Genomic DNA, 18,541 nt, shown 5'->3' on the forward strand with positions numbered 1-18,541 from the left:
ACCATATATTTATGTAAGAAAATGCCAATGCATGTCACTAAAAATTACACCATTTGAAATTATGTTCAAATACGAATCCAACGATATAGTTCTTAGTGACATGAATTAACATTTTGTCAGTTAAATCTATGGACAAATTTTGATGCTACAAAATAGGAAGAGTAAACCAAGACGGAGGTAGTACTTGCTCTTAGGGTAACCATAGAGTTTCTGGAGTAGTCTAAGTTACTTTCCACTATGACTAGCCTAGGCTACTATAGTAGTACAACAAAAAAACGATGCATGTGATCACGTGAGAAAAAATATTAAAAACATTTCTTTCGGTGCAGTGTGTAGATGCAGTTTTGAACACTACACTTGTCATCGTAATTTGGGAAATTATGAAAATTTTGAGCTATGTTGTGATTACCGTTTACTAATAGGAAAGAAGTTTCACCTCGATGAGTTGCTTCTCCATGCACAGAAAGCATGTAAGGAATCCAACAACTTGATCCAGATTGGGGCCGATAGATTTTATTGCCAAGATCTTCACTATGTGCATAGACTGGGTCAAGCTTGTGGGAATCATTTGCTGGAAGACGGTCGTAAATACAACAAGAATAAATTTAAAAATGTGAATTTCAAGAAGATGGAGAAGAAGATGAGTGTTGTACCAGAACGATTACGGATCCAATAAAGAATTTGGAGAATTTGGCAGACGAGTGCACCAACGCTGCAATTTCGGCGTGTCAATGACCCTGATTTTTGTTGGACCTTCTAGATCTGATACAAGCAATCTCTCAAGGAAAGGTGCTTTCTCAATGACCATAACATGGAACAGCTGGAGTGATCTCTTCTCAATTGATGTCTTGTTGCGGGGCCATCAAGACACATAAATCCATCAGAGATTCGTCGAGGCGATGTGGAGGCTAATGAACCCATGAATATGCTCAAGACAAAGGTACTCGAGTGCAGTACAGCTGCGGAGCAGGTGCTCCATAGCCTTCTTCGAGATGACAACATCGAAGAGGTCGAGCTGCTTGAGTTGAGGGAGAAGAAGGGCGGGTGCGGCATTAATCTGGGGAAGATAGCAGGAGCTGAAGCTGGCGTGGCATAGCGTTGGCGCGAGGTGGAGCACGGACGGCGGAAGAGAGCGACATCGTCCAGCTTCAAAGCTGAGCTCCTCGAGCTGATCTAGGGCGGGGGATAAGAACCACTCGTCGAACTTGGGTTGGACCTTGCAGTTGGTACTAAACATGCGGATGTCAAGGCGTCTGGCTGGCCCAGGGTGCGATGAAAGGATCTTGGAGACTGCGGCCATGCATTTTCAATCCCCGTCACAGAGGCAGCTGTCGACAGTGAGGTTGAGGGGGACGCGGCACCAGAGGGGGCGCCACCGCCGGGAGAGCAGGGCAGTCCGCACGGCAGATTTAATGGGGAGGAGGCCGATGATGACGAGCAGCATGTCGTCGGGGAGGTTGCTGATGAAGTCCAGGCTCGCCGGATGCGGTTTTGGCTCGAGCCGCCTCCGCTTGTTAGCTGCCTTGCTGTCCATCTCAACCGGCGGCGACGCCGGTGTACACATGTGCTGGTGTGTGTTGTGTGCTGGGTGTGCGCGAGTGCGTCCTTCTGTGCATGCCGCCGCGCAGTGGTGAATTGTGCGTGAGTGCGTCCTCCACACGGAAGAAGTGTGTCCTCAATGCGCCCTCAATTTACTAGCGTGCGGGGTGCTACCCCGAGTGGTTTCAACTTTGTTTACTTCACCGCGTGTCAGATGGGCCTCTAGTTTACTTATTTTCATCCACTGCCACATGGGCCAGCACACGAAGATACAGAACACGAGCTAACAAAGCAGCATGTGGACTGGTTAACCGGTCAACTAAACAATATACAGAGCTATACGCTGACACAATGAGCGTATAATCCGTCGGTATAGAGTGTTCGTGTGAGAGGGAAGGCCCGTGAGAGATAGCAAAGAGAGAGAGAGAGCTACTCCCTCCATTCGATAATGTAGTTCCAACATTTTTATAAAGTCAAACTTTTGAAAATTTGAACAAGTTTATAAAGAAATTACTTATACCTACAATACCAAAGATAAATGATAGTATGAAGTAAGTACATGTTGTGATGAATCTAATGATCTTTCCAGATGTAAATGTTTTTCTCCACATATACTTGGTCAAACTTTTCTAAGGTTTGACTTTTCAAAACATCCATATGCTTATGGACGTGACAGAGTCCCTAACTAGAGAGAGAGTGAAATAGGAAGAATGTGTGAAAAAAGTGTGTGTGCGTGTGTGAAAGAGACATGGACAACACTCGATAAAAGTCGAGAAAAAACGTGTGTGTCTTATGCAAACATATCACACATGCATCTTCGACAATGGAAGCAAGGTGAGGAGATAGTGTGTGGTTGTTTGCAACTGAGAGAGCAAGACCCCTAGCATGTGGCCAAGAGGGGTCTGACAAACAAGGGAGAGAGGTCGAGAGAGACGTACGAAGAAAATGCAGACATGGGAGGAGAGAGTGTATGTTTGTCATAGAGAGATACCCTGGAGATCGTGATGGGACTACATGGGTGGGAGATCGAGTGACAAGGTGTGTGCGCGATAGAAGATACCGCGAGAGATATTGAGATAGACGTATGGATGGAAGGAGACAATATGTGTGTTCTTGATGGCTAGTGAGAGATAATCATACTTAGGGGGGTGGAGTGCTTGCGCCTATGATGGAGTGAGGGATTATGATACTTATTAGGGGGGTGCATGTCACATAGAGAGAGAACAAGGGCGGAGAGTGTTGGATGGGTCTATATGTATAGCGCGAGCGAGACATGTGTATGTGTGAACCAGGGAGATATAAAGTTTGAGAGAGATTGAGGAGCCCCGATAAGGCTGAGTGGTGCGTCAGATAGCTGAGAGGGGGGAAGAGATATTCCATCCGCTCGATAATGCAGTGCATGTAATTTTTTTAGAAGTCAAACTTTGGAAACTTTGAGCAGGTTTACACAAATGTTATTTATATCTTCAATACCAAAGATGCATCATGTGAAACTACATCTCATGGTGAATCTAATGGTATATGTTTGCCGTTCCAGATGTAATTGATTTCTCCACGTACATGGTCAAACTTTGTGATGTTTGACTTTTCAATAAACCAATATGCTATGGACCGAGGAGAGTGCCTAAGTCGAGAGGGATCAAGTGCGTGTGAAGGAGAATGAGTAAGTGTGCAAAAAGAGTATGTGTGTGAAAGAGAAAGTGACAACAAACGATAAATTAGAGAGAGTGTGTGTTTTTTCGTTTCTTAGGCGAAAATATCACGCATGCATCTCCGAGATAGAAAAGCGAGGCGAGGACATACACGAAGATAGCTAGTGTGTGATTGTTTGCAACGGAGAGAGACACCCCTATAGCACATGTCCAATAGAGGTCTGGCCAACAAGGAACAAAGGTCGAGAGGGACACATGGAGAACATGGACACATGGGGAGGACGAGAGGGTGTGTTTGTGATAGAGAGACCCCCTCGAGATCGTGAGGGGACTATATGGGTGGGAGATCGAGGGAGGTGCGTGTGTGATAGAAAGATGCCCCGAGAGAAATCGAGATAGACCATGCACATGTTTGTGATGGAGACTAAGATTAGCTAGTCATATACATATAGGGGGGACTGCGTGTGCCTACAATTGAGTGAGAGACCATCATACTTGGCTAGTTAGGCATGAGGTTGTGTGTGTGTGATATGGAGAGAGAACGAGGGAGAGAGATAGAGTTTTAGATGGGCCTATCGAGTGCGAGTGAGATATGCATGTGTATGTGTGACCCAGGTAGACGGAGAGTTTGAGAGAGGGGGCGAAGAGCTCCGAGACGACATAGTGGTGCGTGAGAGAGTTACGGGCAATGAGGCAAGGAATTTGTGTGCGTACGATGGGTGCACCCAAGATATCTAGCTTGGACTAGAATCATACATAGTGTGCGAGAGAGACCTATAGATGGAGTATATATGCATGCGAACTAGAAAGACCCCCCCCCACACACACACACACAGAGAGAGAGAGAGAGAGAGAAAGATGGAGAGAAAGAGAGAGGACCAACAAGGTTTGTGTGTTGGATGCGTGCGACAGAATTGAAGATTGTCGGCGAGAGAGAGAGAGAGCAGGAGTCCGGGAGAGGGGGAGGTCGCGTTTTATGCATCAAAGACTGATATAAACCATGTTTCGATATAAACTTGCATTCAAATATTTAAATTGGAGAACATGTTGTCTGCAATCCACACATGAACGGATATATGCGTATATCAAACAAGTTCATTAATTTGACCTTCAACATGTTCATGGAGTACTATAATATTGTACAACATGCTATTCGATTGAGGTGTTCAATTCTGGATTTAGTTCACTATTTTGACCTGGTGAACGAGCTATTTCATTGAATCGAGATATTTCATTTTGGGTTTGATTCCCGTTTTTGAGTGGGTCAACTATTTGTCATATAGTAAATCGCTAGCAACGAGCATGTAAAAACACATTACTCCCGAGCATCATCTCTCCATCTAAAAAAGAAGTGGCAAGCTAATATTTGTAAATTTGATTCAAATCGACTTGGTAAGGTAGACCTGGATGCTCGTTCTCCCAAATTTTGAACAAACCGTTAAACATCCTCTGCTCGGTGGAATTTTCCCGAGCAAATAAATGGGAGACGCAAAATTACCGTCCTGTGGGAGACGCATTAATTGGCCCGTTGTGCATCGAGGGTAGGTTCGTTACTTCATCTAAGCGCGCCTTCTCCTCAGCGGAAATCACATGTGCCGAATAATTCATAAACCATGGTCGGAAAAACACGCTCTCCTCACCCGAAATAGCTCGCACCCACTTTTTCAAAACACACTCTCCTCGCCCGTAATCGCTCGCACCCACTATATTTCAAAACACGCCCTCCTCGCCCGAAATCGCTCCCGCCCACTATTTGGGGAGAAGCAAAGTTACTCTACTATCCCCGACCCTCAGTACACAGACCCAAGCCGAGAAGCCTAAAGGCAGGGGTAGAACTGTAACTCCCCCTCACATTTCAGACAAATGCGTCCGTAAAACATGGTTCCACTCCCCTCCCAATTCTCCCGCCCATTCATACCTCGTGGGCGCCAAATCACCTTCTCCCCGAAAGCTCCCTTCTCCCGAGCCGCGAAACCTCAGCCCCTCCTCCATGGCGCCCCCACCGCACCAATTTCACAGCCGCCCTCCTCCCTAATGCCAGAGACGTTGTCCATTTGTCGCCGTGCACTGGGCCGTGTGCCTCTTACTCCGTGCTGCTGGATCTGCCTCGACGACAGCCGCGGGAACCGTACCAGAGTCGAATCACCCCCGCCATTGTTCATGACGCCGGAGCGGCTCCAACTTCGGATCCATCCATAGTCCTGGTGCTGCTTCCCCGTAGCCGTCTACCGTAGTGACATCGCTGTTTCCCTGCCGCCGGTGGCCACCGCAACCGCGCCGGCCTCACCGACTCGGTAGCTGGACCTGCCTACTTCACCATGCCGCCAGATAGGTCGCACCCTCATCTCAAGTCACTTTATTTAGGCATCAGTTGTCTGAAATTCTATTCTGGGCCAATCGATTCCCAAAGGGAAGCCGCACCCCTCGAGGCGGCGGAGCACCTAGGCTACCGGTTGGCTGGTGTCTAACATAAGGGTGCTGGGCCGCAAGTTCGCCATGGTAGCAGCTCTTAGATGTCTATCTTAGAGTTGCGTGGGTGCAAGGTACTGCCGCCGCCTGATTTGGATGTCAGGGAGTCTTTGTGGATTGGCCCGGGGCGGCGCAACCACGGTAGTGTAGTGGGGCGGGGAGCGGGGTTTTGGCCATGGCCCCGGACGATGGAGGCAAGCTGCTCTGCCGTTGGTCGCTGGCTCTTCGGGGAAGATTCCTAACAGCGTCAGCCGGGAGGCACAAGACGGCCATCAAGCCACCCGACGTAGATCAGACAGTACCAAAATAAAATAAAATCATGTGACCCCAATTTAGTCTCAGTCAACAGACGTGTGACTACTCTCGTACCTTGATGTTGATCTCTTAGTGTATTTCTTCAGATCAAAGAGATGTGTCATTCTTAACATTATGCGTTATCTGCATCTTCAGCCACACCATCTTCCGACTCACCGCAGCTGCTCCAGCAAGGGAAGAATACACCAGAAGGGAGCTATAGTCCCCACTCAACAGTTCCCTACATCGAATGCGCGTGCCCGACATGGACAGCCACAACAACTACAGGGCCATCGAAATGTCAGCACATGATGCTCACTCCTATGGATGGCGGCCAGATAGGTTGTACCCTCATCTTACTTGTGTGCAACATTTATGGCTTTGTTATTCATCTAAGCATGGAAAATAGATTATCACACTTCACTGTATATTCATGCTGATCTCTTACGGGTCTTGTTCAGGAGTTAACGTTGTTCCATAGTTCAGCTAAGATACTTGTTATTTAGCTAATGTTGTTCCATAGTTATCATCCATCAGCCAATGCTATCCCACAGGCTGGTGATTATAGTATTATACCACTTCTAGTATTACCTATGTTGTTCTTTAATACTTCTGTGTGCCATCTAGTTAATCTCGAGTACAAACAATACATATTTTGTAGCTTTCATCTGTGTTCTCCCTTTAGTTTTTGAGACCTGTTGCTGCTAGCTAACCCCAATCCTACTATTTATGTCGTCTCCTACAGGCACTCATTACATAAATCTAACTACTAGTTGTCTTCCACGCATATCAGATATAATTGCACACACTGATATATCCACAAGAACCTCACGGAGCAATGTAAAGGCCAATAAACTTGATGTCAATGATACCCAATATGATGGAACATGTAAAGGAAGTTCTTCAGAAGACTTGTAGAAAGATGTTGAATCCTCTTCACCCACAAGGTCCTTTCTCTAACTTGGCCCGTGATATCGGTACAACATGCATATAATGTCATGGAGTGTATCTACTCTGTTGCAATGCCATGTGCTTAGCATGCTGATCATGCATGTAAATATGTCATGCCTTCCTATTTTTCAATACCTATTCCATTCATGATAACATGTTTACAAATTCAAGTACTGTCATTCTACTCTATCACAATGCCATCTGTTTAATTTGGACATCATGCTTCTGAATATCTTATGCATTGTTATTCATCAGTACGTAGTTCATCTATCTACCATACCATGTTCTTTTACATTGAAGTGTCATTCTAGTGCTCTGTTGCAATGCCATCTTAGGTTCCCAATCATACACGTGTATGCTGCCTTAGTTTTTTCTGTACGTATTCTGCTAGCATACAGTTTTACATTCAACTAGTGTTTTTTTACTGTGTTGTCCTGTCGTATCCCTAGCTCTTACACCATACTCCCCCCGTCCGGATTACATGTTGCCGAAATGGATAAAAAAGGATGTATCTAGAACTGAAATACTCCTAGACCCATCCATTGTTTTTGAGATGGAGGGAATACATGTCAATATGTCATGCCTTTCTATTCTTCAGTACCTATTCCATCTCTCTGTTGTAGCATGTTTTATAACTGAAGCACCATTCTTCTATATAAGGCATGCAAGGGGAAGACGACTATGTTAGAATCTGAAGGATTACAAACCAGGCCTTTGCAAAAGATCCAAACGCTAGGACATAATAAACCAACTCCAGTTTTTTATAGATACTGCTCCAGCATAGAGAAACCCAACTCCTACTCATAATAAGCAGATTCCAGTGGCCAAAGAACTAGTCCGCTCCAGTCCAGCAAAAATATGTCAACTCCATTCTAAGAAGTGTGTGCGTATCCTTGCATCATGAAATTTTATAGCATGCTGATCATATTTTCTACATGTTTCTTACCCATCTCTCTTTTAGAAAATAAGCTTAACAGATAGAAGAATTTCTGCACTGGTATCGTCTGTGAGGAAAGATTCTTGCAGGAATTCTCTGTACTCCAATGCAGATGTAAGTAGCTGTTGTATATCACTATATTTTTACATTAGCGTGTATTTTGTTAATTGGCGTGAATCCAACCTTTATCTGATCTAAATTTAGTTGTAGCAAAATGTATGATTAAAGACCACAATGCTGATTTTTGTAAGGAAAACTGCCTGGTAGTTTTTCATCCTCAGCTGCATGAGTGTACTATCTCATATCAGTGGGTTTGATTACTTTGGTACTGCAGTGGGTTTTCAGTGTTTTTTTACTTGTTGTCCTGTCGTGTCCCTAGCTCTTACATCATACTCCCTCCGTCCGGATTACATGTCGCAGAAATGGATAAAATTGGATGTATCTAGAACTGAAATACGCCTAGACCCATCCATTTATTTCCGTATGGACGGAATACATGTCAATATTTCATGCCTTTCTATTCTTTAGTACCTATTCCATATCTGCTGTAGCATGTTTTATAATTCAAGCACCATTCTTCTATATAAGGCATGTAAGGGGAAGACGGCTATGTTAGAATCTGAAGGGTTACAAACCAGGTCTTTGCAAAAGATCCAAATGCCAGGAGATAATAAACCAACTCAATTTTTCATAGATACTGCTCCAGCACAGAGAAACCCAACTCCCACTGATAATAAGTAGATTCCAGTGGCCAAAGAACTAGTCCGCTCCAGTCCAGCAAAAGAATGTCTACTCCATTCTAAGAAGCGTGTGCATATCCTCGCATCATGAAATTTTATAGCATTCTGATCATATTTTCTACATGTTTCTTACGCATCTCTCTTTTAGAAAATAGGGTTAAATGATAGAAGAGTTCCTTCATTGGGATTGTATTCGAGGAAAACATGTTGCGGGAATTCTCTGTGCTCCAATGCTGATGTAAGTACCTGTTGTATATCACTATATTTTTACATCGGCATGTATTTTGTTAATCGGCGTGAATCCAACCTTTGTCTGATCTAAAATTAGTTGTAGCAAAATGTTAAAGGCGCAAATGTTGATTTTTGTAAAGAAAACTGCCTGGTAGTTTTGCATACTGAGCTGCATGAGTTTACTATCTCATATCATGCACATTACTGAATTGTAGTGCTGCTCTGGTTGCCCATTCATTCATTGTCTCAATGTTGCTTTCGTATTACCTTACCTGGCTGATGATAGCTGTGCCATATTGTGTTCATTTGGTGTTGGCTAGTTGCCCAAATGTTGTTGTGCCAATGTTGCTTTCCTATTATCTGACTTGGCCAATGATAGCAATGCTAGTGTCTTAATTTGGTGTAAGCTACTGAAGATAAGAAGACAAACTCTGAAAACAGCAAGGCAACCCCATTGTTTCTTTCCAATAAATCTAGGCCAGGTAATATGCCAATAACTCATGATTAATCTGTTTGGTTCCCCTCCTAATCTATGTTATGATGCAGTGGTCGAGACACTCTCCACTATAAATAATACAAGCCTGCAAAAATCGCCATCTGAATCTGTTAAGTATCCTCTGTCTCGAATGCAACGGAAAAATGTATGTTTGTGAGCCAATTAATGGCTAAAGGAATGATGGAAATGGTGGAGGAATCGGAGGTGCAGAGTCATGCGACACAACAACTGATCAATGTTTTCAAAGACAGTGTAGCAAAGCAGCAAGAACTTGCCCACATGCTTATGGGCGTCATCCGTGCTGAGGTTGCAGCTTGTGACGTTGTAGATCATTAGGTGCTATTCATTTGTTTGCACTGGCATCAATCTTTGATTGCCCAGTGGATGTAATTTCCTGTAATGTATATTGGATGCCGTACCTTTTCTTGATTGGTTTTTGTCCTGTGCATAATTGCTCGTCGTAATGGGCTCAAATTATCTAATTTGGCCTAAATACATGTACGAACTTTAGTGGGACCATTTAATTAATGGGCCGTTACCAGGCCCAAAGTTAATGGTCGGCCCTCTTAACTCCCGGGTCGTTAATAGGCTGACATCGAAGCGGACAACAGGTGGGCCCAATTGATTTCATGGGCCGTTAACAGGCCGTTACTAAGCTCGGGATACATATGGCCCAACTATACTATGGGCGTTTAGCAGGACGAAAGAGACAGCGGACTTCTACTGGACCATGAAGAGCATGGGCCGCTAAGAGGCCGAAAGTCAGGTCGTATTGTAAATGGCCCAACAGTGTTGTGGGCCTTTAGCAGGCCGAAAGAGAAACCGGGCTGGTATTGGACCATGAAGGGCATGGGCCATTAAAAGGCCAAAACTCAGGTCCGACTACAAATGGCCCAACTCATTTATGGTCCGTTAATAGGCTGAAAGGCACACAGGGACGGCAATTGGCCCAACAATTAAATGGGTCGCTAAAAGGCCAAAAATCAGGTCCAACTACAAATGGCCCAACAGATATATGGGCCGTCACCAGGCTGAAAGACACACCGGGTCGGAAATTGACCCAATACTTAAATGGGTTGCTAAAAGGCCGAAACTCAGGTCCGACTACAAATGGCCCAACTGATTTATGGGCCATCAACAGGCTGAAAGACACACCGGTCTGAAAATTAGCCCAGTATTTAAATGGGTCGCTAAAAGGCCGAAAGATGTACATTGTGAAAATTGGCCTATCCACTGAATGGGCCGTTAACAGGCCGAAATCTCATCGGGCCAATATTGAGCCCAAATATATAGCGGGCTATTAACGGGCTCGAACTGACGATGGGCTGCAATGGTGTCAAATCTTTAACGGGCCATTGACGAGCCGAATTGGCACATCTCGTATGGGTCGCGGGCTTAAATGGACCTGACACAATTAGGCCTTATATGGGCCGGCCTGCTATTTTTTACTGGGCCAGCGTTTTTCACCGGAATGGGCCACTGTTGGGCCATGCCACGTGTCGACCTATCATAGGTGCCTCCTGTCAAATGAGTGTATGACATCTGTCCCAACGATGAGGCAACACGTGTTTCCTCCAGCCAATGATGATTTTACACGTGCAAAATCCCCATTGGTCTGGGCTGTTAACGGGTTATTGGATCCAAAACCGGATCTGATTGCTTAACGGCGTTCCTACGGTGGATGCCACGTGTCGGTCACCCTTGACGAAAGCACTTCTATGACGCGCGATTTATCGTCATGGAAGTGGACACTTCCGTGCTGATAATTTTGGTAATGTCATGGAACACTTCTACGACAGCACAGGTAGGACTATCTTGATTCTGTCATAAATTTGTCATGGATGTACATGCATGACAGAAAACATGACCTACTGTGACAAACACGTATCATCACGAGAGTGTATTTTTTTGTAGTGGTAATACCCTGCATCCTGCTTGATTGATATTGATGAGTATGAGGGTTACAAGAGTTGATCTACCACGAGATCGTAATGGCTAAAGCCCTAGAAGTCTAGCCTGTATGATTATGATTGCATCTACAGACTAAACCCTCCGATTTATATAGACACCGGAGGGGCCTAGAGTTGTACAACGTCGGTTGCATAGAAAGGAAATAATTCATCTGGCCGCCTAGCTTGCCTTCCACGCAAAGGAGAGTCCCATCCGGACACGGGAGGAAGCCTTCTATCTTGTATCTTCATGGCCCAGTAGTCCGGCCCACGTCACACAGGCCGGACGCCCGAGGGCCCCTTAATCCAGGACACCCTCAGCGGGTGTGATGTGAGGGTCGTGGATTGCCGTTCGATCGTGGCGCATCCAACGATGCACGCACGTGATCCGTGTGGCTGTGGTTCCGGCCAATCATAACACAACACAAAATAGGCTCAGCGCACACTGTTTCCAAAAGCGTCGGAGATGAACCATGTGCGATAATGATCGAGAAAAATTGTAAGGGAAGCCAAATTTCCGTTGTTGTTTGTGCTTGAGCTATTTAATACCACCGCACTGTACTGTTGCCCGGCCCCTGTGTCCCAGAGCTCTCTCCGGGCATCGTCCATGGCACTGCGATGCACAGTAACTGGAAAGGAAGCGATGCTATCCCACCGTGTCGCGTTCCTCACCGCCCGTGACCGCACACATGGTAAGGAAGCGATGGCATCTTTCCACACCGAGTTCATCGCCGCCGGCGGCCAGACAGTTATATGGGCGAACTTTGAGGCTGCCATGGCCGAGTGGGTGGTGGATCTAGAGGCGGCCAAAGCCGCACAGAAGGAGCGAAAAAGGCAGAAAGCAGTCAAGAAAAGAGAGTCCCGCTGCCGCAAGAAAAAAGAGGTTGCACGCCGTGGTTAGGAGAGCATGATGGAGATCGAAGCGTGGTGGGCTGCCACCTACAAGGCCGGGAAGGAGAACGCCGGCATCTGGCCAGCATGCCCTGATGGCAGCATGTGAGAAGTAGTTTAAGTTTGTAGTATTAGAGCAAATTACCAGTAGTACTTTAAGTTTGTAGTATTAACGTACAATGTCGGTAAGAGCATCATTTGAGGGCTTTGAGCGTTGATTAGCATGTGTGCCCGTGTGTGTGTTTTTGCGTTACTCATTAGAAGATCACAAAACACACAGTTTTTATGCCGTACCCTTCTGCGTTTTTTGCGTTAATGACCCATAAGTCAGTTACCTGTGTGATATTTCCTAATAAACCAGACATACCATTGACCGAAAAAAATCAAGTGCACGTGTACTTTTTTTGGAGATGGGACCTGCCAACTTTCTTTTTTCTCGCACACGAGTATTCTACGCGCTTCGTCTACGTTGTGTGTTTCCCCCGCCCAGGTTTCAAATTTGGCACCGAAATTTTCATTAGGCATGCGATTTCAGAATTTATTCCTCCAACCACATCCCCTTCCCCTCAGTATCCCCCCTCCCTCGCGCCTCCCCCTACCGGCATCTCAAACCGCCGACGCTGCAACCATAGCTTCAACCACATCTACGTTCTGCTCGGATCCAGTCAGGTAACCCACATCTCTATCACGTCCCCGGTCCGATTGCTTAAATGGCGCCCGTGAAACATCGTCATGCCTCCAAATCCCCCCCCCCCCCCCCGCCAGGAGCTGATGGCGGTCCATGGTGCGATGGCCGATGTGCATATTGACCCGGCGGAACACCTCGCCTCTGCCGCCGCTGCCGACATGGTGCAGGCTCTAGCCTAGATGAAGTCCCCCAGCGACTACCCCCCAGGAGTTAACATGAAAGATCTGACCAGCTAAATCTTACCAATACTACTTGCAACGGCTATGATTTGTACAGTTCATGTATTAAGCATGTGCGTGCCTTGTTTATTTCAGTACTACACACTATGTGATGTTCAAATATTACCGTGTCCAGCTCAATTTCACCAATACCAGCAACAAACATACAATACATGACTCGGGATATCACTAGAGATGTTGCCCATTTGCTAGTTTTAGTGGATGCTAACCCTGTTGCACTTAACATGCCTGTCCATGTACTTACGCAGGGTCATAATGGCCGATGCTTTTGTTTGCCGTCAAGGTGAGCTGCATCCCATATCTTACAGTATTTCACATAATATGTGCAATTGCAGTTTAACTTCTACCCATTTGCTGGTTGCATGTAGGTACACATGTCAGTGGCACTGATCCACGCTTCGACCCGGAGGAACAGCTCGCCTCCGTCGTTGCTGACTTTGGGCGAGCTCTGGCCAAGATGAAGTGCCCCAGCAACTACCTCTCAGGACTTACCAAGTTTGTACTCACCAGTTCAATCTTACCAATACTAGTTGCAATTAATGGCTATGTTCTATACGGTCGATGTATTAAGCATGTTCTAGTAAACATGCCTAACATGTTTTTGCTACTTTCCCTACCTTTTTATAGACATCTGGGCCATTCTCTACTCTGGCAGCACCTGCCTTGTGATGTTTACCTATGCCAATTGCATTTTTATCAGTACCGGTTTCAACGTCTATTAAGCCTGTTGCAATTAACAGTTGAATCCATTTTTGAACAGTTGCATTTCAATGGCTACAAACTTACAAAACATGACTTAGGATGTTGTTAAGCCTGTTGCAATTAACAGTTGTATCCATTTTTTAATCTGTCCATTTGCTACCATGCTACTCTCTACAATGAAGATATACTAGAGATGTTGCCTCATTTGCTATTTTTGGTGGATGCTAACCCTGTTGTACTTAACATGCTTGTCCATGTACTTATGCAGGGTCATAATGGCCAATGTTGTTGTTTGCCGTCAAGGTTAGCTGCATCCCATGTGTTACAGTATTTCACATCATTGGTGCAATTGTAGTTTAACTTCTACCATTTACTGGTTTCCTGTAGGTACACATGTCAGTGGCACTGATCCACGCTTTGACCCACCGCTGACTTTGGGCAGGCTCTAGCCAAGATGAAGTGCCCCAGCAACTACCTCTAAGGACTTACCAAGTATGTACCCACTAGTTCAATCTTACCAATACCAGTGGCAATTAATGGCTATGTTTTGTACTGTCGATGTATTAAGCATGTTGTAGTAAACATGCCTACTACTTTTGAGCTATTTTCCCTACCTTTTTATAGACAACTGGGCCATTATCTGCTCTAGTCACCTACCCTGTGATGTTTAACTCTGCCAATTGCTTTTTTATTAGTACCGGTTTCAATGGCCATTAAGCCTGTTGCAATTAATAGTTGTATCCATTTTTAAAGAGTTGTATCTGAATGGCTATGAACTTACAAAACATGAATTAGGATGTTGTTAAGCCTGTTGCAATTAACAGTTGTATCCATTTTTTAATCCGTCCCTTTGCTACCGTGCTACTCTTTCGAAATGATGATATCACTACAGATGCTCTCGTTTAATTACCATTTGCTATTTTTGGTGGATGTTAACCCTGTTGTAGTTAACATTGGCTTTCCATGTACTTACATAGGGCTACAATAGGCGATGTTGTTGTTTGCCGTCGAGGTTAGCTACATCCCATGTCATATACACCATCTATTCCTAAATATAAGTATTTTTAGAGATTCCAATATAGACTACATAAGGAGCAAAATGAGTGAATCTAGATTCTAATCTAAACTATATCTACAATTCTATATACATCCGTATGTAGTTCATATTGAAATATCAAAAAAAAATACTTGTACTTAGGAACATAGGTAGTTGTATTTTACATTATTTGTGCAATCTCAGTTTAGCTTCTAACATTTACTAGTTTCTTGTAGGTACATATATGAGGGGTACTGATCCACGCTTCGATCCCTTTTGCGTATGGGGCAATGAGATATTCATGAACAAACGTCAAGTGAGGAAACTAAGAAAGATTTTTAGGCGAAGGAAACGGGTGATTGGAATTAAGCTCTTTATTTACACTTTGTCGAAGACAACAGTGAACTTTAGGATGGTAAGTAATGTGTTTCCTTTTCCCCCTACCCACAACAAGTTACTCTATTAGACCTCAGTATCTGATATTTTTCTCGTTTCAGTGGTTTCCGAAGCTATTTACTGATGATTACCTTGCAAACTACATGACCAGAGTGGAGGCAACTCAGGTTAAAGTATATAATTCATGCTACCATGATAATGCTCTACAAGTCTTCCTTAAGGCGGTGAAGGATGGGCGGGCGATCGTCACAAGGGGTTGGACAAAAGTTGTTCGTGCCTATGGCATGCAGGAAGGCACATTATGGGCATTCCGCTTCTTCAACACCGCCGGCAGTCAAAATGATTTACACCTGTCTCTTCACCTTTACCGCCTTTAAATAATGCAGTTCATCATAGTTAATTGCTGCCTAATCCTGTAATTACTGAACATATTGTGCTGGCAATTTTACTTATGGATTCGTTTTGAACCATTGTGTTGAGAATTTGAATTGCACGTTTCGTATTTCAAAATTTCCAATAGAATAATAAATTACAGGCAAAAATAAAAATAGAATAGACGGTCATGGGCCTTCACAAACGGTTCTAGCAGTAAAAGCGCTTGCGATGGATACCCCAATGCCACACAGTTTTCAACATCAAATCGTGTGTGATGTAGTTAATGAAAGCTAACAGTTAACCAAGGTAGAGTGTGTGTGATAGTTACACCTTTCACACACGAGCGTATACATAAAACCATGTGGGATGTACATCTGAACGGAAACGTTTTCCCTGGATTGACTATGTGGGATGTACATAAGAACGGAATCGTATTCCTTAGATTGACTGTGTGTGATATACATACGAACAGAAATGTTTTTCTGGGATTCACCATGTGGGATGTACATACCTACGGAAATGATTTTCTCGGATTACCTTGTGGGATGTACATACCTACGGAAATGATTTTCTCGGATTACCGTGTGGGATGTACATACCTACGGAAACGATTGGGATTCGATGCCTCGCCCGATCGCACACGGCCCCAGCCTGGGTCCCAGGAGAGCCTATCCCCGACGATTTCTGGGTCGTGTGGGAAGGACACCCTATCGCACACACTCACTTGGCGACGGTTCCAAATGACATCGCGGAAAGGGGTAAAAAATGGTTTGTTTAGGACCGACGCGCACCAGTGACTGTCTGAACAGTACATGAAGTACTAAGAATTTTTTTCTTCAACTTTTGAAGCGTCGTTAAGCAACTCAAATTGTGCTGATTGTTTTCAACGTTATGTTTTCTATACAATATTGAATCGAAACTACACATGGAACAATGTTGTGTGATTAGTTGTGTCATAACTAGTACTTTAGAGCAGCCACAAAGTTCCATTCAGAAGCTTCTTTGAATTTGAAATGATGGATTAACAAAATACGAAGCTACCAAACTTATATAATGAGATAAGCAAAACAATGTACTTGATGACATAAATAAACTTGTTCAACTATGGCAAGCACGACAAAGTCATACTGGTTCAACCCAACAAGAGCAAACTACTAATTTAAAACAACAAGATAAAAGGCAAGCACAAGCGGAAGGAAAACGAAGGCAGGCTTTGATGTATCTTCATCCCTAAAAGGGGCGAAAGAGGCGGTCGTAGTAGTTTTCAGCCTCCCGCGCTTTTGAAATTTCCCAACCATTTGAGATGTTGTTGATGTTCCATGACTTATACGCGGCGTACGCATCTACTCCCGTGTACTCAATGAGGTTGTCTGGCAGCAGGCCGATCCCCCATAGTTTGTGGTCTTCCTGCATGTCGACGTTCTTCTTCATGCCTTTGTAGAATGGGTGGATGACACTGGCTGCAAAATCAGTCAAGGAGTCGTACTCTTTTCCGGTATATGGAACTCTCCAGATGCGCTAAATGTCGACGTACTTGTTGGGGTTGATCATCGGAAGGCCAGACATCTTCATCTTCTCTTTGTCACTTTCAATGCTGAAACGGCAAATGTGAACAACCTCTCATGCTTCAGCATCTCATTGAGGCACTTGGGCCTGCAAGGGGAGAAACATTTTGAAAATTAGCATTACTTTGGTGTTTGAATTATTCATTTTTGTTTTGTTTTACAAGCGATGAATCCATGAAGTAGATGCTTACATAGCATAATTTATGGATGAATGTACTTCAAAAATTAGTAAACAAAGTTCTGAAATTAAATTCAAGTACATCATGTTATTTTTCTTTTTGGATTGTACATAGTTTGAGCCAATGTTGTATGTGCTGCTTTAGTACTAGTTTACTTACTTTTGTTGAATAGGACAACACATACTAGTGCTTCAGCAAGTTCTTAGTTTTTTTTGCTTATGAAAATAACATTAGACCAAATTCAGAAACTACTTCACTACATCAAGTTTAGAAACATCTTTTTAATACATTGAGTACAGAAACTACACTATCGGATCAAGATCAGATACTACACTAGTACATCAACTTCAGAAATTAATCTTCTGCAAGAATTTTCAAATAGTAATCCAGTGCATCAGGTTCAAAATACATATATAGTGTATCTTCTTGAGAAAATGTAGTAGTGCATCCACTTTCACAAACCTCACTAGTACATCTAGTTGGGAAACAAGTTTGATGAAATTTTCAGGCTAGGGTACTAATTAAACAGATGAACCAAACAGGGCAAATGAGTAGGATGGGTTACCATTTCGTGGCCGCTGCGATGCGGTACACCAGGCATAGTTCCTCCACACACAACTGTAGGACTGCTGCCATCTGGGGAGGTTCCTCTTCCCTGGTGTAGTGCACACCAAGGCCGACGATCTTACGATGCGAGCAGTCAGCCTTCCTCCAGAGCCTGCAGATCATCTCGTTGGCCTTGTCTGGTTCGCTGGCGCAGACGATCTCCAACGTCTCCTTGCCGTGGAGCTCAACCCCTATGAGGGTTTTGGTATACTCACGCTTCTCGTCGGGGACGTGAACGTCGATGAGGTTGGTGCTCTTGTCGGACGTCTCGCCATGATGATGCTTGGCGGATGGTTCCTCCGCCATCGCCCTCCTCCAACGATTGTGGGCTTGAGAGAGAGAAGTTTGTGGTTTGTGTGCAGTGGAGATGGAAGCGTCAGTGGTGGTTCTGGGAATGAGGCGGAGATGGAAGAAAATGGGGTAGTTTTGCATCGCATTGACGGAGATGTGTGGGAGGCGGTTCGTCGGGTACGTGGGTGTAGTGGCGTGGGGTCACCGTTTGCAGTCCCTTGTGGCAACCGCCCAGTGGATGGTGCGAGAGATGGCCTGGAAGAACCAACCGTGCAAGCCAATTTCTTTGCCAGGTATTAATTTGGTCGCACTGAA

General features: G+C 44.5%; 1 protein-coding gene across 1 annotated transcript; it reads right to left on the reverse strand.

Moving 5' to 3' along the window:
- Window positions 1–16,815: 16,815 nt before the first annotated feature.
- On the reverse strand, window positions 16,816–18,241 carry LOC147960729 (uncharacterized). Its single transcript, XM_087533524.1, has 3 exons — window positions 17,895–18,241; window positions 17,172–17,238; window positions 16,816–17,103 (listed from the first exon to the last, which is right to left on the reverse strand). The coding sequence occupies exons 1-3, from the start codon at window positions 18,239–18,241 to the stop codon at window positions 16,816–16,818; spliced, it is 702 nt and encodes a 233-aa protein (XP_087389650.1).
- Window positions 18,242–18,541: the final 300 nt, after the last annotated feature.

The sequence above is a fragment of the Triticum urartu genome, chromosome 7A, assembly GCF_056163025.1.
Source record: "Triticum urartu cultivar PI428250 chromosome 7A, HENAU_Tu73, whole genome shotgun sequence".
In the NCBI taxonomy this organism is placed as follows: Eukaryota; Viridiplantae; Streptophyta; class Magnoliopsida; order Poales; family Poaceae; genus Triticum; species Triticum urartu.

Excerpts from the sequence above, each read along its gene's own strand:
- LOC147960729 (XM_087533524.1), bottom strand. The coding sequence starts at position 18,241 with ATGGCGGAGGAACCATCCGCCAAGCATCATCATGGCGAGACGTCCGAC. Across the intron at positions 17,239-17,894 it reads ATCGCAGCGGCCACGAAATG|GCCCAAGTGCCTCAATGAGA; the intron begins GTAACCCATCCT and ends CTCCCCTTGCAG. Across the intron at positions 17,104-17,171 it reads TTGCCGTTTCAGCATTGAAA|CGCATCTGGAGAGTTCCATA; the intron begins GTGACAAAGAGA and ends GTCGACATTTAG.